The following is a 21,305-nucleotide window of genomic DNA, read 5'->3' as shown; positions in this document are numbered from 1 at the left end:
AGATCACAGAACTTGATAACTTGCTTTTCTAGTTTCCAGTGCATTTGTTTCAGGTAGTCAGTGTTGTTTCAGTAGATTTTGTTTAAAAACTTTGTGTAATGTAATGCAGGGACTTGAGTCTTAACTGGACCTTGATTTCTTCATTTGCAGAAAGTCTAATTCATATGGCTATGTAGTATATAATATATGAAAATACTTTGTAAGTCTTATAAAATCTTGGGCTACGTAGTCCTTGGGCCAGTAGTATTATTGGCATCTGGGAGCTTATTAGAAATGACAACTCTCAGATTCATCTCCAGACTATTGAATCAAAGTCTGCAGTTGATTTATACAACCCACAGATGATTTATATACAATTGAAGTATCATAAATATTGATAATATAGTTTTATTGGAAGATTTCAATTCAGAAACTTTTATCTCAGGATGGAGCCCCTTCAGACTTGAGCTTCCCTTGAACAAGAAATCTTTGTGCTCTGCTTTGCAATGTCAAGCTTTCTGACAAGATTTTAGACACTGACTAAATAAAAAGTTAAAAAAAAAAAGCCATGCAACTTTCAGAAAACCTTTTATGGTTTTCATCTCTTTTTCCTGCTGGGTTTGGTGGTAGTACAACAGAGGGGAACACTTTTCTGATTTTTTTGCACACCGGGAATTGGGTGTCATATACACAGTGCATGGTATATTCCATGCTCCACTGTTTCTAAATTGCATACCTCCCAACTTCTGTTCATTTTGAAATTGGATATGTTTTAATTGCCAGTGTTTCCTTCTTAGCAGCACATAAGATGATATGTCTTATAAATTGATGGTGCCTCAGATTTGATGAAATGTAATAATAATAGGTGGTGGAGCTTCTCTGGTGGCTCAACGTTAAAGAATCTGCCTGCCAACACAGGAGACATGGGTTTGATCCCTGGGTTCGGAAGATCTCTTGGAGGAGGAAATGGTAACCCACTCCAGTATTCTTGCCTGGGAAATCCCATTGACAGAGGAGACTAATGGGCTGCAGTCCCTAGGGTTGTGAAGAGTCAAAGATGACTGACTCTCTCTCACACACACACACACAGTAGTTGGTGGCTTGATTGTGTATAGATATTTCAGAAAAGTTACTGGGACAGAGGGGTTAATGATGAAAGCCATAGTCTTTCCAGGGGGGAAACATAAGAAATCAAGCAAGTTTGAAGCTTTGGGGGTAGTAGAGGTGAGTGAGACTGGTTGTGTCTGAGAAAGGTAGTGGGCAAAATTGGATAAAATATTTTTAAGAATCTTTTAAAAGGAATTGCACAGTCATGAATTGCCTTGTTTAAATACCTGAAACAATCCTTTGAAGTAGATGTTGTCCCTATGAAAATTTGTCAATCAGGAGAATGAGGTTTAGAAGGGAAGCGGTAGGAGCTGAATTCAGTGTTCTAATTTCACATCTTTTAGCCATAGTATATGCTCCACTGTCCTGTTTATTAGTTTCTCACAGTAGTATCATATTTAATATATTAATTTAAAAGTAATTCATGACTAGTAATTTCAAACTTTTACTCATTTTTTTAGATATTTGAAATTTCTTTATTACTAGTGAAGCTAAAACTGCTGAACTTTAAGGAAGTTGACATTTTGGTTTTGGGTGGCATTTTGTGAAAAATTGAGAAGTGTACATAGGGAAACCAATATTTTAGTTAATGTTATGGTTTTTTGACTGGTTTATCAAGCAAATACACAAATAGTCCTTTGAGGAAAAAGAAAAATTACTAATCTTATTGACTGTGACTTCTGCCACATGGAGCTTTGAAGTAAAATCTCTGCAGTAACAGGAAAAATTAAGTTCTCATTTCTCTGACTTCATTCCAAATTAATATTCCCTGATATATTCATTCCCTTTTTTAGAAAGATGAAACTTTTGAGAAAGGTGATCTAGACTGAATGACTCTGATCTCCATAGTACATAGTTTTCAGCTCTTCTCTCAGTTCTTCAGTATGAGGCAACAGAACATATTCTAATGTTACTGTCTGTCATCTGATCTCTCAAGAACACTCCTTGGCCCTACTCTAGGGATTTTGAGTGGGCTTGGCTTCTTGCGTTTTGAGCACTGTCTGAGGGCTGTGTTTGGATTACAGTTTTGAATTGAAATTCATCTAGAGAGAGCCTAAAACAGGAATATGCTATTAATCCATCTTTGTTTTTTATTTCATTTAGTTAATAGGCTTTTTAGTATTAATTTGCACTGGGCAATATGTGACAAAAAAGAAAAATGTAACTCCTGTCTTTAGGATGCTTATTTGGACTTAATTTTAGTGGTTCTTGGGCTACCCAGGTGATGCTGGTGGTAAAGAACCCACTTGCCAGTGCAGGAGACATAAGAGACTTGGGTTTGATCCCTGGGTGGGTACGATCCCCTGGAGGAGGGCATGGCAACCCACTCCAGTCTTCTTGCCTGGAGAACCCCATGGACAGAGGAGCCTGGCGGGCTACAGTCCATAGGGTCGCAAAGAGTCTGACATGGCTGAAGCGACTTAACACACACATAGTGGTTCTCAACTGTGAGTGCTTATTGGAAGAAAAACTTAGGTTTGTGGGAGCTTCTGCAGACAAGTTAAATTAGAATCTCTCGAGAAAGCCCAGTCACTTGCAAATTTTTAAAGATTGTGGTGTTTGATACCAACCATAGAGCCACTTGCACTGTGCAAAGGACAGTGTATCTGGGAGGGCCGATTGGCTGTACACTTTTATTTGAGTTAAACCACTTAATGGGAGCCTTCATTTTTAATGTTAATATCACAATGTTACATAAGAAATAGTCTCCCAGTGCAGAGTTTTCACTAGTGTCATGCTTGTATACAGTGTTTTTTACTTTATAATAAACTTTTACATATATATCATTTCATTGATGTTTACAACTACTCTGTTTTAAACAAAATGATCCCTGTTTTATAGATAAGACAACTCAGACTCAGGTTTAATGACCTGTCCAAAGTCCAATAAGTGTTAACAGTTGAGATAGACTATAGGTTCTGTGCAATCTGGGTTAGTATTTTCCTAAAAGAATACGTTATCTTAAACATTAAAAAAAACTCCATAAAACAGAGCAGCCCAAATATAGTCTTATTCTCTCTCACTAGGGTCCTCAGATTTCCAAGAGACCATTTTTATGATCCCCAACTCTGTATTCTATATTCTCTTTTAATAGCAGACTTTTGACAGGATAGCTTCCCACTTGTACTCTTGTTATCATTCATAAATCAGACTTCATGTCAACTGTTTTAATTTAGTGCTTTTGTTGATTTACTGAATTTGTTAAGACTTTTTATGACCCATGTATAGAAAAGTTTACACGTCATAAATGTTCATCTTCATGACTTTCTGCCTAATAGAAATATCCCCTATAACCCATCCAAGTCAGGTATGGAAGTCATCCTGCCTGTTCTGTGTTTTGCTGAGGCATTAATAGCCTAGTCGGAGGTAGGTAACTGTTTTATGTAAATAGACTGTATAACATGGTCAAAAACCAGCCCATCCCAGGGACATCTTAGAAAATCTAGCCCTTGGCAGTATAATTGAGGAAGTAGGTATCGGTGACTAAGTGTTCAGGTCAGGGCAGTTGGCTTACAAGGGGAGCAGTTTCTCAGCAAGCCCTTGTGAAGGGTCACATGGACAAAAACCAGCCCATCCCAGGGACATCTTAGAAAATTTAGCCCTTGGCAGTATAATTGAGGAAGTAGGTATCGGTGACTAAGTGTTCAGGTCAGGGCAGTTGGCTTACAAGGGGAGCAGTTTCTCAGCAAGCCCTTGTGAAGGGTCACTGAGGAAGGATCATGAAAAATGTTGATTTGGTGAGTGAGCCTCTTCTGTACCTAGATTATTTGCTTGGTGAAAATTTCTACTGCTGCTTTATTGCATTTCCTTACCATTTTTTTCCTGTAGACTGTTTGAACTCCTCGTGAGAAATTGGAACTGAACTGCCTGCAGCTCCTGAGCCAGTGACTTGATTTGTAGATTTGTGGAAGATCATTTAAGTGTGTTGGTGGGATGGTCCTAAAATACCTTTAAAAATTATTGATGTTAGTGGTATCTAATTCAGGTGGACTTGTTCATTACCACCTCTTGAACACTTAAGCTGATGATAAATAGAATGAGAAGATCCTTATTTTTAGCAGTTCAGTTTTGCAGGACTTTTTTTCTTTGTTTTCTTTATCTTATTTTTTGAACTTCTGTCCTGCAGTGTATTCAGTGCTGGGGATATGAAAATTACTACATAGCTTCTGTCAGTTTTACCTTTGCAGGAAGAGGGAGCATACCTTTATTTCTGGACATTTTGAAAGCTCTTTCTGTCTTTAGAATCCTGTCATACTTTGTCTGGCTTGGGATCTCAGTGTCATGCTTAATTAGCTCTCATTTACTCTTTGAACCAGTATCAGTGTTACACTTTGAACATGTGAAAGTTACATCTCATTTGCTGCCAAAACTATAGTTTATGATCTTGCTGCTACATGAAACTAAGTGGTATATCCTTTCTAAATTCCTTCTGGTCTGTATTCTTTTATTCGTATTAGCCATGAAGTCTTTCTTTTTCTGTGTTACTTTTGAGTAGAGGTTGGTTTTAAAAGCAAAATGGGCTTTGAATTGGTTGTTGAAAGGTCTAAGATTGTCAGGTGTCCCTGTGTCTAGTCTTTCTGTGTCAGGGTGGCTAAGAACTACTTTAAGAGCATCTTTTTATTTTGCATTTGCAGGCCTACCCATTCATAGCTGTGTCTGCTGCTTTATCTTCCATTTGTGGTCCCCACCCTCCCCACTGAAATTTGGTTGTGGTGACTGGAGATGCTGAGCAGTAGTTCTCATCATCTTTTGATTGGATCTTACCTTTTACCAGGAGCTTTCTTTTGGTCTAGGTCTGTTTGTTTCTTTCTTAAATCAGAAGTCAGTGATGGAGACAGGCAAGATTACTTACCTCTCTCTAGTTTTAGAAAAGCAAAAATTATTTAACCCTTGGGTAAGGTTTTGCAAAGCTTGCTATGCCATGTCAAGTCACTATACCAAACCTTCTTTTCATTCTGAAAATCAAGACACATTTGCTTTAAAAGTCCATGTCTTAACTTAGATTGTTGGTAAGAGGAGACAGACTTAATTTCTTTAAAAAACAGGACATCGGTGTGCTTTGCACCGCATCAGTCCATTTAGGTCCAGTCTTTCAGTCTTTTTAGTTTGAAGTACTTCAGAGATAAACTCTGTTGTATCAATGATTTGCCTTAATATGCTCCCATGTAATCCTTGGTATGTACGGACAGGCAGTGGATGACAACTAAACATTTAGAGTATTCTTTGTGAAAGAATTTTAGTTAAATTTAACATGTTTTGAAGGATTTTAAAAATTCAAGTTAAGGATGATTAGTGATTTATTGTTTCAGTAAGCGGTGAGACATTGGGTGGAATTGGGGTGGTGGTGGTTCAAATTGGCAGGGCGTATATCCCAACATGAAGTGTATAGAGTAATTGAATAGGAATGATGTTAGATCACACTTAATTCAATATTCAGAAGTAAGGGAGGAGTTTACATAGGCAATAGAAGTAGGAAATTCATTTTGTAGGCTTAATACTTCCTAAGTATAATATTAGCTATAATTCCCGGGGATTATTAGGAACCATGCTATTCTAGAGAGTTAGATTTTAGAGTAGAGAAATGGAACTAAGAAATACAAAGTTGTGGTTGGGCTTTGGGTAGAAAGGAGAAAAAAATGGGGTGGTGGGACATTGGGCACAATAAGACTGTCCTAAACTCTGTAACATAAATGTATGTCTGTCTCCCCCATTTGGCAAGACTTTCTGCAGTGTTCCTGCCTCTGTGTTGTCTGTTAATTAGATTGTAATGTCTTGAAAGGTCATGGATACTATCCTGTTCTAATTAGCATCTAGTGTAGTCTGGTGTCCATGGTGGTTGCCCGCTATTATTAGTTGATGATGATTAGTGAAGCTGAAGCTATTTTTTAAACAGGGCCCAAGGGATGCAGACAGTGATGAAAACGACAAAGGTGAAAAGAAGAACAAGGGTACGTTTGATGGAGATAAGCTAGGAGATTTGAAGGAGGAGGGTGATGTGATGGACAAGACCAATGGTTTACCAGTGCAGAATGGGATTGACGCAGACGTCAAAGATTTTAGGTTTGTATGTTTTACACTTCTGATTTTTGAGTGGGGACTATGGGTTTTTGTTTTGATTTAGTTTTATTTTGATTTTAGTTTTCTTTTCCCCTCTCTACATGTCTTTTTAAAGAACTGGGACTAGTGTAGGCCATACCACAAAAATTGTATGAACTGTTAAGGTGAAACTTTTAAAGATCTGTCCATACCTGATGTTTTGCCAAAACAATAGACTCTCCATTTTTTTGGAGCTCTATAATTTGCAGAATGATTTCATAAGGATCAGTTCATTGATTCTCAAATTCCAAAATCACCTGGATGAGCACCTTGGGATTTCTCCCAAATCATTATCTTGGGAGAAATCATGGTTACTAAATGGAAGTGTGTCATATTACTGTGGCATATTAAGGAAGAGTGAAAAACAGTTGAGATCAGTTAAATATTATTTCACTTGAGACTCATAAGCTCCCTTTGAGGTAGGCAGGTATTGTTTTCTTCATTTTGAAGAACCAGAGATACAGCTCAAGTGACTTGTTCTTAATCATATTCCTTCCATGGAGGCCTCTCATTCCATCTCTGGTCATAATTGATTTGCAGGTTTTAACCCTATAATTTTAATATGCACGGTATTAATGATACCATGCTTGTCTTCCACATTTGGCAAGTATTCTTTGTTACATGATGGTATGTGAGTTTTAATTTTTTTTTAAATTTTGACTAAGGATTTTTGTCCTCAGTCACTGATGTCCAGTAGAGAATTTAATTTTTAATAATTTTAGTCTAAAGCTAATGTGTGTCTAAACACACACACACAACATCCTTTATCCTAATAATCTGCAAAGCCAAAATTAAAATATTGTGTGTGTGTGTGTGTTGGGGGGGGTCATTCCTTTTAGAACAATGTTTAATTTGTTTAGTCTTCCTACACTAATTTTTCCATCTCATGGATGTAAAGAATTAGTCTTTGTAAGAAGTGTGAGTCACAGCATAAACACTTACCTCAGGTCTTTAAAATGAGTTTGGGTATCCCTCCATCCTGAATCTCAAGCAGCTTGTGGTATTGTTTTGTGGTATTTGACTCCAGGGCAGATGGTAGTAGTAAGGTGTGTGTGTGTGGGTGTGTGTGGGTGCGTGTGTGTGTGGCTGTGTGTGTGTGTGTTAAGGAACTACAAGAGCTTTAATTTGTACCAGCTGTAGGATTTCTTGTAGGCTAAGAATGTAGTCACAGGCTATATTTCCCTGACTAGAATATATTATTATTCAGTATTGATCTGAATTAGAATTAGATAGTTCTGCTGTCTTTTTGCATAGGGTGATCATGTGTCCTGGATTGCCCAGGACAGTATTTGTTTATACCTCTGTCCCAAGATATTTATTAATACTGCCCTTTTTTGCTCTTAGGAGTGTCCTGGTTCGGATGATGAATTACATCCTCATAGTACTTTTAATTCTTAGAGTTGACTCCTTAGCAGGAGCTTATCCTAAAGAGTGAATTTATTTTGTACTGTTTTGTAGTGGTTTGATTCTGGTTTCTTTGAAAGAAAAAGGGGAGTCAGTTTTATCGTTGGCCAGTGGTACTTAGGAAATACAAACGAATTTTTCACCTATTAAAAATTTTTTTTTGAATAGAATTATTCTCAGATGTGGAACTTTCCCTAGAAACAACTTTGTCTATTGACTGTTTAAAAGAATAGGATGTTGCTTTTGGGGGGCATGTTTTACTACCTGTATTTTACTACCTGGGAGTGATTTCCACCCCCAGTTCATCCAGTGTTCCTCACATCTGGGCCCCTTGGTAAAAGATGGTAAATTAATAGCAGTTAATGTAAATTTAAGGGGTGGGTTGTGGGAAGGCAAGCAATAGAAGAGTCGTTTTATAGGATGTAACGTGTAAGCACCATAAAGGGTCTCTGGTCATTTTTTAAAATAGTTTTAAATACTGTTGGTAATAAGCTGTGTTAAGGACATTGTCCTTAAACTTAGGTTGGTGTAGTGTCCCTCCCCACTTAAAATAAGGTTTAATGCCCTTTACTTTCTCTGTTTAGCCGTACCCCTGGTAATTGCCAGAACTCTGCTAATGAAGTGGATCTTCTGGGTCCAAACCAGAATGGTTCTGAGGGTTTAGCCCAGCTGACCAGCACCAATGGTGCCAAGCCTGTGGAGGATTTCTCCAACATGGAGTCCCAGAGTGTCCCCTTGGACCCCATGGAACATGTGGGCATGGAGCCTCTTCAGTTTGATTATTCAGGCACGCAGGTACCTGTGGACTCAGCAGCAGCAACTGTGGGACTTTTTGACTACAATTCTCAACAACAGGTACTGTGTGTGTCTCTGTCACTCTCTATGCTCTCCCTCCAGGCAGCAACATTATTCAAGTAACTGAAAACAGGGGGATGGGAGGAGGGTGGCAATATTTTAGGCTTTTGATGGCCAGTCCTTATTTACCCAACAGTGATGTGGATTATAAAGCCTTTGCATCTTCCCCTCCAGCATGATTCCCATGCTGAGGTTTGTTGGCAAGAGACCACCCTGCTCTGTGTAATCCTTTGGCTCCTCTCTTTTATCAGGGCCTGGGGAGGGGTGTGGTGGTGTTACCTCCTGTAACACAATCCTCTTGAATGTTAATCTCACTGAAGATTAATGTGATTATAATGCTATTGGTTTTTGTTTTTAAAATAGTAGACTCTCTTGTCTGCCACTGACAGGAGTCCACTGCCAGACGTCTTATTAGTCTTATCTTTTAATTAAGTGAGTTACTACAGATAACAGACATATGTCACACCTTTCAAAAGAGTTAGAATGTGATTAGGGGAAAAACACAAATCATTCAAAATAAAATCTGCAGTGAAATTATTTGGCTCTTCTTTTATTTGTAAGTCCTTGGAGTGTATTTTATGTGTGCCTCTGGTTTTGAAGGCAGTGTATGACTCTCTCTAGAGTTTACAGATTCTTCTTTTTAATTTTTTTTCTTTTTTTAAGGAAAATTAGCCAAATTAATGAAAAGCGGGTAGGTAACTTTCCTGTTCATATTAAGTTCCACAAGTTCTCCTTTGTGGCCTCAAGCAATTTGATGGGCCATCCGTTTCTGATACTCCTTAATTTTAGTCTGGAGCATACATATAAATTTCTAGGTTTGAAAAGTTAAAATCTTATTTTGTAGTTTAGAAATTATATATCTATGGGGAAACTTGGCTTACAGTCTTTGTAGATCAAATTGTACCACACTGTCCCTTTAGTTGTCATAAATGGCTGATCTTAAGTGAATTTTGCTTGATAGGTAGCTGGATAATACCGTCAGCCCCGTGAAGTTTATAGAAACAAGCCCCTTGCAGGGGTGATGTGATGTGCGCTCACTCTGTGTTCCTATCAGTTGGATATACTAGGTGTAATTAACAAAGTCTTTTTCTAGAGAGTGTGAACTGAGTGTGCACTGTTTTCCCTGTAGTTCCCAATAGATATGCTCACCTTTCCATGGAAATTTGACTTTCTGTGCTTTTTGTCTTATTTATTTATTTTTTAATTTTGCAACCCCCCCCCCCCCCCACCACAATGAATCCTCGAAATAGTAGTGCTGAATGAAGTCAGAAATTACTTCAGATGCTGAGGAAATACTCGACTTAAAGATATTTTGTGGCATATCAGCAAACATAGGGACACACTATTACTGTGTAGACTTCAACTTATCCAGTTTAGAATATTAATGTAATTTCTCTATCAAAATTGAGGTATGTTACGTGTAGGCTGTTTCTAATCAAGTTCCTGTAACCTAGTTATCTCAAAAACTTTTATCTGAATTCTTTCTTTTATTGTCTCATCAAACTTCCCCTGGCAACCCTTAGATCTGCAGCCATTTTTGGTTCTTAGCTTCCATTCCTAATCTAACCCAGTCTGACTCTTGGCTTGTTATTTAAGAAGTGTTTGTCTCCAACCTCTTATGAATGACAATCTGATTCTCTTGTCATTTAATTGTTATCTCATAATTAAAGTTGGGATTCACTTTTGATTTACTGAACTTGGGATTCAGAGTAATTCTACCAATTTTTGAGGAGACTGGATAATTATTAGAACTTGAACAGAAATGTACTTTTGCATGCCCACAAATAGTTCACACAATTACATCAAAGACACCACCTGCTCAGACTTATAAAACCTGGAGTGCCTTCACCATGGATCACATTTCAGCAGTTTTTGGAAGCGAATGCCATTATTTTGCAAGTTAAGTTGTTAAATTCTGCTTTCCCATGCATGTCTTGGTTGCTGTAATATAGGGTCATTGTTACACAGTTACATCGTCATCATAGGATGTGATTATTGTTATTTTGTCCCATGGGCTCATAATTCTTGCTATTTTGAGTAGATGGCTGTACACATTCTTATACTGGGTGTACTGATAGCATGCCTAGAAATCATTGACCCAAGACTCTTCAGGACCTTAACTTCCCAAAGGCTGCTGCATAAAAGCCAATAGTTATTAAGATGGAAGAACCCTTTCTCTACTGGAAATTGGTGTTTGTTCCTATACTTTATCCTTCTAATCCCCTTTTACCCTTTTGCTTTTCATTAGATTTTATTCCTTTTTCCATTTCTAATAGTTAAAATGTTTCTCATTCTTCAAGGTCCAATGCTATATTACCCCCCCCCCCTTTTTTTTTGGTTACCTTTCTTGATCTCTAGATCAAAAAGTAGTCATTTCTGTCTCTATAGTGCCTTGTGCCTCCTCTAAGAGAAAGAGTCATGGTGTCTTCTTGTCTAATAATCCTCTGCTAGATTGTAATCACCTAGAGGGTAAGATGGGGTCTTGATCTCTCTGTGTCCTCTGCTTTCGCTTTGATGGACCAAGTTTTCAGGGAACCTTTTCCACACCCCTGTTACATTATCTCAGAACATCCCCTGTGTTTCATATACTTCACCAAGCTAAGATTGAAAGCTACCCTTGGGAGAGGTCTGGAGGCCACTCTTTGAGGTCTTGCATGTATTCTAATGTGTGAGTCCTTTAGGTCTAGCCCACTAGATTGTTTATCATAGATGAATAATGGGACCTTTTTAATAGCCAGGAAATTTATTTCCTGAATCAGTAGTTAACCTTTTTATTGTCACAGCCCTCTTTTGCCATCTGATTAAAAGCCATAGTCCTCACATCAAAAAACATACATGATTCTTTTGAGACTCAGTTTTGTGCATAACATGAGGGAGATCACAGGTCTGTGGATTGCAAATTATAACCTTCTGTTCTTATTTTTTGTTGTTACCTGTAGTCAGGCATGTCTCTCATGAACAGAACAGACTCCCCCCAACCCCATGGTTCTCAGTTTAGTTATTGTGGCTCATTTGGTCATTTAGATAGTGTAAGGAAATTCTTGATGACAAGTGATGAGACTATTTATGCCCACATCCTAGGGAGAGCATGCTGTTTGCTGGGCAAGGAAGGACTTACAGAATAAATGGATCTTGAGTTGTGCTTTGCAAGACTTATTTATACCAGGAAAAGAATGAAAACTCCAGTGGAGAAAATAGTAAACTAAGAGCTTAAAATTAGACATTAACATACGTGTTCAGTAGATAATATAGAAATAGTCACCCTGGATGGTTAGTTGAGGTTGAAAAAAGTGACTTGTGCGGTTACATAGATAGTGTTGTGAGTCTTACTGACTTCGCTGTGCCGTCATATAGGCATTAACAAGGCATTTTAAGAAGTGAGGACTGAATTAACATGATTCATTTTTTGTGTGCAGTGTTAGCTTAGAAGCAGTTTTATACATTCTTTTGTCCATATTAGTCAGTTAACTATTGACTGTTGTATCCTTGCAGGGACTTTAGGTTTTGTCCGTAATGAACAGAGCTAATGTTCATAATAAGATGCATGTACACCCGTGGTGGATTCATGTCAATGTATGGCAAAACCAATACAGAATTGTAAAGTAAAAAAATAATAATAAATAAATTTCTGAAAAAAAAAAAAAGACTGTCTTACAGTATATAAAACAGTTATGAAATAGTTGAGCGACTAAATGTTAAATTGATTGGTCAAGAATCCTATCAGACCAGGGGAAGGCTCATTGAGGACCAAGTTTGTATAGACCTAACTTGAATGAGAGATGGAATGTGTATTCCTGCAGTTAAGAGAACAGAGTTATGGAGATGGAAATGACGATGGTGTGATCATAGGTTAGTAAGAGTAGAAAGTACACATAAAAGGAAAACAGAAAAAGATGCATTTGGTTACTGAGTCCAGGTCACAGGCATTGAGAGCTAGGACTGAGTACAGACAATATTAATGATTGTGAGGACTGAACTAAACATCTAGTGTAGCACGTATTTTTCTATACATTTTGCTCTTTTATATGGCTTTCTTAAATGGGCATCAATTTTTTTTTTAAGTTGGGAGTTTTGGAGTTAATTTGCTATAATTGGTAGGGTATGTTGATAATTTTATGAGTGGATCTGGTTTGATAATTGACAAAATAAATCCTTCTTGTGTCCTATTTCATTTCATTTGGGGTAATAAGTTGGTTTCATAAGACTGTTAATATCAGCCTGTATTTAGATACATAATATAGAGCATCCTGAAAATACAGGGAAAATATTTTTCATTTAGTTCATTACAGACTATCTTTAGGGATACTTTGGTTTTGGATAACTAAGCTACTTATCTAATCACTGTAAACCATCATCTTAACCTAAGATGTATTTATAGTAGGGATTCCTTTTATGGTGCTGTGAACCCCTTGGCAGTTAGGTAAGATCTCAGACTGAATTCTCAGAATACTGTCTTAAAATGTGTAGTGTAAGTATGATTACAAAAGAAGCCAATTATATAAAAATAGCTGTAATAGTATTTAACAGCAAATTGAATGATGGGTGTTTGCTTCTTTTTCATATGATGCATGAGATAGAGGTAGTTGTACTGCCATGATGGCGAGCATAAACAAGATTGTGAGATGTCTAGCAGTTGTAAAGTAACATGAAAACACATGATTTCTATTTGTGATCGAATCACAGAAGTGTGGCTAAATTTAATGTGGTTTGTTGCCTATAATAATAATTGAAGGACATGCTAAATTTCATGACAGTAATTTTACCTGCCTCAGGTACAAAGGTCTGGGGTTAGGAACCTTTAATTTAGGGTGGTTTGAAATGCTCATTGATACCGGACTTTCTCCTTATTGTCTTCTCTTCAGTCCTGGAAAATACAGTGAAGAGTTCATATGTAATGTGTTTATACTGTTTTGAGTTATGATGCTTGCATAGTAAATAGCCATGAAATTATCTCTGTTCATCTAAATATATTCTGGAAAATTATTGCTAGGGTTCATTGTATTACAACCTAGTAACAGAAACCACAGACAAGATTAAGTTGATGATCAGGTGGGTTAATCTGGTTAATTGTTGATGTTCTTTATTTTAGGGTTCAGTTAGTGTAAAAATAGGCTACTAATGTGGCATGCGTTACAAAATTGCATACTGATGTACTGAGACTCTGATCTGTTAGGCATGAATTTTTAACAAAGAAGCAATACTCTGAAAGCCTTAGTCAGATGGCAGAGGAAGTTGGCATGCATTCTTTTTAATGTGTGGTAGTGATTTAAATGTCATTCGTAGGAGACTGAGTTTGCCTAGTTTTAATATAGGTATTTAAAATTCTTGGCTTTCTTCAGTTTATGAATGAGTTTATACATCATGTGTATAGTCACTGTTGAAATGCTGACTTTAGCTAGCAGTTAGGTCATTTGAAACATACCTTTATTGTTCTTTGACTTTGAAATTTTAGAATGTGATTTTTCTCTAAAGATAATAATTTGCTTGATGGAAGGCTGTATTTTGTTTTCCTCACTTATTTAAAAGTCATTTATTTTGAAATCAGATTCTTCATCTGCTAAAGAAATGTGAATTTTTAAAGTTTGGCAGCATAGTTTGTATGTACCTGTTACAGTAAAAATCATTATAATTATATATTAACTATTGCAGCTGTTGAGATAACGTGCTCAAAAATGAACTTTGATCTAGAGGCTATACACAGTAGCAAATTTTCAAAAATTTCATATACTGAGGACTAGCTCCAGAATATAATTTTTTCTTTAAAATTTATAGCCCCACTATTGATGTAATACTCTTAGTGTTTAAAAGGCTTTTCTCCATGAATTCTGGCAATAGCCTTGTCAGGTAGGGCAGCCATTTTTATAGATAAGAAAATTAAGACAGCGAGAAGCTCAGAGACTTCCTGAAGATCTTAAAACCCTGCTATGCAGACACCTTTGTTTCAGTTCCTAGCTCCTCGCTCTTTGCTTTGGGCCTAGTTCTAGAAACATAAAACTCTGTGTGGAGCTGTCTCACCTTCAGATTTAACTGCACTCATAGTTTTTTTTTTTTAAGCATGGTATATGTTTTAAAATTACTTATCAACAACAAAAACAAAAAAGGTATTCTTTCCTCTCTGTGACCCAGAGCAGGTGGTGCTCATGAACTTGGCAGGACTTTGACTTTAACACTGCTCAGAAGTTTTCTTCTTTTTTTTGGTCTATTTTATATACTTTTTAACATTTAAGTTTTGAGTAGGTAGAAGTATTCACATGGTTCAAAAAATAAAAACAATGTAAAAAGCTACACAGTTATTCTTCCTCCCACTCCTGCTTTCATCCTTTTTAGCACTTTTGTTTGTTGTGTTTGCTATTAGCATTTTAATTTTTTTACTATACGATGTTGTGGTGTCTGCCTTATATCATCACAAATAGGTCATAGTTATATATATAGATATCGATGTATATCTCCCATCCCTGTTGCGTACCCCTGTCCCCCCATTCCACCCCTCTAGGTCGTCACAGAGCTCCGGGCTGGGCTGCCTGTGCTCTGCAACAGCTTTCCGCTAGTTGCCTGTTTCACACATGACAGTGTATATGTCCGTGCCACCTGCCTTGGAAGAGTCTGGCCTTCTGCTTGCTTTGTCCCTTCCCGGACTGCCTTGCTATGTGACACGCTATTAGAGGTGGCCCACAGAAGGGCTGTGTCTGTGTTTGGGGGTGCTCTCCTCATTCATCAGAAACAGTATCACATAGAGAGGACTTCTATGTGTATTGATTTTAATAGTTAGCAAACAACCTGATGAGTTAGATCTTTATTGCCCCTCTTTAGAGAGAGGAAGAGAGTGAGGCACAAAGTGACTTTCCTTCCCAGTGTCCCGCACACAGGGCCAGTGGTGGACCTGAGATACCAGTCCAGGTTTTCTGGCCCCGGAGTCTGTGCTTATCCGCTTTCCACTAGGCATGTTGCCTTAAACTCGTAAGAAGTCAGGCCTGGCAGTACATTTTATTTTGAGGTGAGAAAGGGACAGAGTTTAGCACTTTGCCCAATGGTAAACAGTGCATTTGTATGCATTGTTTAGGATCCTCTGGAACCTATCACTTGCCAGTTACCCAGTTTTGTTTTTTAATAACCTATATTTCCAGTTACTATTGGACTGTTTACATGCTAGAATGTGCCAGAATTGCTGTAATTTATGCTATGACCAAATCTGTCTGCTGTTGATGTATAGTTTACTTATGTTTAATTGTTTACTGCAGAATGCACTCAAAATAATTCCTTCTTTGTCACAATCATGGACACATGAATCAACTCTCAAACATAGGATATATGGGAGCAGTTATAGGGCCTATATGTTTCTAGTTAAAATTATTAATTAGTCCCGGTGTTCAGTGTGGTAACACAGTAGTGAGAACCCCAAACTAATGTTACGTGGAGTGGTTACTTTTATTCTTACACTGTGTGTGTGTGTGTGTGTATATATATATATATATATATATTTACAGATACAGTACATACATGTAATCTTACATGAAATGTTAAAAAATGCTAAAAACATACGAAGTAAAGTTAAATCATATTGGAATGGTGTTAAAGTACTGCTTTTGGTTAGTAAGTCAAGATAACCTAAAGAGTTAAATTTTGAACACAGTATCCTTATTCTCCTAGCTTCATGTCACAGAGCCTAGCTAATAGTGCTCAAAAAATATTTGTTGAGTGAAATGAGTTATTTTATTTGCAGCAGGGCCAAGAAAGGTAGAGGGAAGAGGCTAGCATGAGCATTGTCTGAGATGTTAAATATTTCAAAAAGTTTTAGGCTAGGAAAATTCCAGAGACCCATTAAATAGATAGTAGATACCTAGTGGAACTAGGAGGTGTTTTTACAGTCTTGGAAAAAATTTTAAACAACTTTCTACTATTTTACTTGTTTTCTGCCTCCTGGATGCTCCTCTTGCAGGGAGGGGTTTGGGGAGAGCTGTTGGTAGGAGGAGTACGAGGCACTATCCTTCAGGTGAAACCAAACCAACTTGGCGATGATCACAAGGTTGTAGTTACCAAATAGTACTGGTTGGCTCCCTTCCTGGAGTGAACAGTTGTTTTGACATATTTCCCAGTACAGTCCTGTATTTCTTTTGAATGCTTGACATTTAATCAGTGCTTATGAAGTAGAGCTGTTTTTTTACCAGCATTATAATGAAGTTTTTCTTTTCTTTAACCTTTGAAAATTAAAAAAAAAAACTATACAAAGCATTTTTGAAACCTGTACTACATGGTTACTTTTGACATTCATACTGTGAAAGCAGAGACTTATTTTACTCTGGTTTATATATACAGAGAGAGGTAACAGGTGAAGTTGGTCAGTATGTTCAGAATATTCACCTTTAAAAAATTTTTTTAAATCAGTCTGTTTTTATACTTGAGGCACAGAAGTAACCAAATCATAACAATCAGGTTCACCACAACTGAATCAAAGTTCAGTTGTGACAGTAATTAAACTGAGTTGTCAGAATGACATTATCACCTACTGTCCAAAACAGGTTTCTTTATGAAGACATCCGTGGTTCAAGATCCACGGTATGTGTTATATATCATCCAGTGATGTTAGCCTAACCACTGAAAAGTCCTGTAGAAAGAGTAGGTAGGTTGAAGGTCTTTTGTAGGGAAGTCCCATCACTAAATTCTCCCAGTCTGATTTCAGTAAATAAGTCTTCAGGATATAACTGAAGGAGGCATATCAGGGCAATCCAGAATCAGGTATCCCCTTTCTTTGTACCAGTATTATTCCTATTAAACTGTATGAACATTTTATTTAGTGTTGTAAACTTAGTTCCTTGCACAGTGCCTATCAGGTTTTGATTCAAAAATATTTGTAAAATGAATGATTGACTTTGTAATAAGAGAGAATCTTAGGATATTCTTATTGTCAAGACCTTTGAATTCCTTTCCTTTTCTTGGAAACTAAGCTCATAATCCAAGTTTTGTTAGTAGCAGCTATACTTCTACTGTTTTCTCACATGTAAAAGGATTGGTATCCTAGGAAATTCGGGAGCCCCTGAAAGTTGCACATTGTCCAGTTTACCCGTTTTTATAAACCACTAGTTGAGGGAGGTATTCAGTATTTTCCCCAGAAGAGACAGCCAGGGGATGAAATGAAAACTTTCCATTTTCCTGTCTAAAATGTGAGTAGGTGATAATTATTTCAGAGTGTTTGTGGAGTTCTCAAAAGAACTGAAGGCAGATGACAGCACTCGGTGCCGTGAGGTAAGTCACTTGCAGTGTGTTTGTTTAGTTTCTGCCTTGCTCTGGATCAGGCGGCGCCCTCAGACCTGAAACAACTGCTAGGGCATTTGTATGTTCGTTTATGGCTCAGGGGACAGATAACCTGTGAAGTAAGTCGGCAGCACCCGGGGACTGGGCTCGCCACATTGAGCCAGAGCAGTAGAGGAGGAACAGAAGTATGAAGCATCATAGATACCAAGGGAATGGAGTAGAGCATGAGAACATGCTTGTTAAAAGCATCATGTCTAAACGAGAGTTTATGGAAACTTTTATTCAGAGAGGCTTTAAAATTCCTTCATGAGACTGGTTCTCTAACCTCATCATGCCCTTTTCTTCCCTCAGCTGTTCCAAAGACCCAATGCGCTTGCTGTCCAGCAGTTGACAGCAGCTCAGCAGCAGCAGTATGCGCTGGCAGCCGCACATCAACCCCACATTGGTAAGTCCTTGAACCAGAAGCTCCCTTGTAGGGGTGGCCCCATCTCAGGAAAGTGGCTGCTGTGGAACCCAGCTAGTGGGGACTGATTGTGAAGGTCCTGACAGACCTCAGAGTAAACAGCCTCTAACTCTCGTCCAGTTGTCTTTAGCCACTCTCTTATTTTTCTAGATCTAACTCATAAGATTTCTTAGTATCCAGTTATTGCTCTGCCAGCTGTTTCAGGATTTAAAGTATTTCCTGTAGTAGTGACTAGCATCAGCTCTGTTGGTAGGTTTGGATGAACTTAAATAACAATTTTGTGCTTGTTGGGCATGTATAGACTATGGATGTCTCAACATCACATCTTATTAAGTGGCAAGTAGTACCTGTAAACCTATTTTCCAAGTAGCATGTGTTGAAAAATTTAAAAAGTTTTATCATAATCACTGGTTTTTAAAGTTGCTCTGTACCTGTTTTACTTGTTAATGCCTTGATATTAACATATTTTTTATCTGATGGAACATATTTTTGTCTTATTGCTGAGACTGGCGGGGGGCCCCCCCGCCTTTTTGGGGTCTCTTCAAAATAGTGCTATACAAGTAGAAATTTTATAAAGGGGGTTGGTTAAAATGACATGACTGAATAGATAGAAAATCACTCATCACAGATTGTGAAATGCTGTGGAAGAAAAGACTTGCTTCTAGCCTAGTTATACAGGTGGCCCTTGAACAACATGGGATTAAGCTGTGCAGGTCCACTTATATATGAATTTTTTTCAATAAATATGGTCTATAGTACTACTTGATCCTTGTTTGAATCGTTGGTGCTGAAGCGTGACTGTGGAGGCTGATTTTAAAGTTATACGTGAATTTTTGGCTGTGTAGGTGTCTGCACCCCTCCCTCCTGTGTTGTCAAAGGGTCACCTATATTAAGTCTAGACATAAAAACCTTTGCCTGGGTCTGATTTAATTTATACTTACAGATAGTCATGTTTATAAATAGGCATACATTTTCTTTGAGGAGAACTGGAAAATTGTTTAAATGGAAATAAATACTTCCCTCCATCCCATTACAAATTGTTTTAAATCACTTTATTTTAACCTATTATAATTTCATTAGTCTTTTAGAAATTGTGCTGAATTTAAAACTGCTTAGTAGTTTTAATTGTAATCTTTAGCAGAGGTTATTGAAAAAAGACGATAGATGGATGTCACCATAATCTTTAGTACAAGTATTATCTTTTTGAAAGTCCATTTTACTCAAGCTGTTGTAGCTTTTCTTTTTTCTCTTGCCCACGGAATGGTTAACCATAGTGTGTAGGAGTTTGGTAGGTTTGTTTTAGTCAAGTTTGTTTTTACTGACAGGTATGTTTTCAGCAGGTTTAGCTCCCGCTGCGTTCGTCCCCAACCCATATATCATCAGTGCTGCGCCCCCAGGGACGGACCCCTACACAGCTGGATTGGCTGCAGCAGCGACGCTAGGTGAGATGTTTTGCCACATAAGGGATTTTCTCACCTGCTAAAAAAAGTCCCTTTGATGGGCATTCTTTTTTTTATACTCTTACAAATCCACGTTTCCAGTGGATATTTCTCTCCTGATTTCCAGGACCATCTATCTGCCAGCTAAATATCTCTGCCCACCTATAACCTCAGACTTGAACATATTTAAAAATGACGTTAATCCGCTACCTCCTGTCTTTTTTCTTTGGCTTGGTGCAAATGCCTTTGGTCTACTTGTCTCCCAACATTTTTGGCATCAGGGACCAGTTTCGTGGAAGACAGTTTTTCCATAGATGATGGGGAGTAGGGGCTGGGCGGTGGGTTGAGTGGTTCAGGCTGTAATGCAAGCGATGGTGACTGGCAGATGAAGCTTGGCTCATTTGCCTGCTGCTCACCTCCTGCTGTGTGGCCTAGTGCCTAACAGACTGCAGGCTGGGAGTTGGGGACCTCTGCTTTAGACCACTTCCTTTTAAAATTAATTAATTCATTTACAGTGTTGTGTTATTGTATAGATATTTTTGCTTCACTGAGTCACCAGTTTCTCATATATATTTCGGGAATTTCTCCCCTTGCTTATATCTTCCTACTGTGGCAGATCCTTTGGTCTTTACCTAGACTTTTACAGCTATTCTCTCTTATATTTTACCAGCTTTCTTCCTTTTTCTCCCTCGTTCACCCACCTAGATTGTTTGAGAAAACAGTCTCAAACACAAACCTTACTATGTCACCCTTCTACTTAAATTGTTTATTGATTTTTGTCTTACCTACCTAATACAGTATACTGCAGGTCACATCAGCATGGCTGGTCATTCCAAATTCCTTGGGTGGTGATGGTGGATTGTTCCTTGAAATTAGTACTTGGAAGGAGCTACCATGACATTTCTGAGGACTGGGACCCACTGTGTACAGCAGTCTTTCCATGATCACGCAAGCATCCCCACATGTGTACCCCTTCTACCCGGCGGGCCCCCGCCCTCCCCGGGTCTCATACCGTACATTCTAGCAGTATTCAATTGATTTTGGTTTGCTACACACACCGCACTGGTTTAGGCCCCTGCGTCTTTGGACATTATGGTTTCCTTAGTCCTCTAGAGTAAACTCTTTCCCCATACTTTGCCTGGGAAGCTTCTTAGCTGGTACTGTCACCTCTAGAAAGCTTCCTTTGTTAACCGGTCCTTACTCTTTCTCTTATCACTTTGTATTTATTTGTGTATGTAAACATGACTGTCCCTTTTGTTTATTTTTATTTTCATTTCTATTGCTTTGGAAGACTGACCTAAGAAAACATTGGTATGATTTATGTCAGAATGTTTTGCTTATGTTCTCTTCTAGGAGTTTTATGGTGTCATATCTTAAGTCTTTAAGACATTTTGTACGGTCTGAGAATGTGTTCTAAATTCATTTATTTTCATGTGGCTGTTCAACTTTTCCCAGCACTGTTTGGCGAAGAGACTGTCCTTTTTCCATTGTATATTTTTGCCTCCTTTGTCAAAGACTAATTGACTGTAAGTGTGTGGGTTTATTTCTAGGTTCTCCCTTCTGTCCCACTGGTGTCTGTATGTCTGTTTTTGTGCCAGTACCATGCAGTTTTGATTACTGTAGCCTTGTAGTATTGTCTGAAATCTGGCAGGATTATGCCTCCTGCTTGGTTCTTTTTCTCAGAATTGTTTTGGCAATTTTGGGTCTTTTCT

The 21,305-nt window shown here is 37.9% G+C and overlaps 1 protein-coding gene across 17 annotated transcripts in view; it reads left to right on the top strand.

Moving 5' to 3' along the window:
* PUM1 (pumilio RNA binding family member 1) overlaps positions 1-21,305 on the top strand; it is a 125,309-nt gene that overhangs the window by 60,156 nt on the left and 43,848 nt on the right. For 10 of the 17 annotated variants that reach the window (XM_040227961.1, XM_040227952.1, XM_040227957.1 and 7 more), the window contains 4 exons: positions 5,981-6,147; positions 8,172-8,442; positions 18,043-18,136; positions 19,492-19,596. In XM_040227961.1, coding sequence (XP_040083895.1) covers positions 5,981-6,147; positions 8,172-8,442; positions 18,043-18,136; positions 19,492-19,596 — 637 coding nt within the window. The remainder of the gene's footprint in view (positions 1-5,980; positions 6,148-8,171; positions 8,443-18,042; positions 18,137-19,491; positions 19,597-21,305) is intronic. The other 7 variants (XM_040227962.1, XM_040227956.1, XM_040227963.1 and 4 more) reach the window with 2 other exon arrangements.

This window comes from Oryx dammah, unplaced genomic scaffold (genome assembly GCF_014754425.2).
Source record: "Oryx dammah isolate SB20612 unplaced genomic scaffold, SCBI_Odam_1.1 HiC_scaffold_27, whole genome shotgun sequence".
Classification (NCBI taxonomy): domain Eukaryota; kingdom Metazoa; phylum Chordata; class Mammalia; order Artiodactyla; family Bovidae; genus Oryx; species Oryx dammah.
This window is presented reverse-complemented; position numbering and strand designations above follow the sequence as displayed.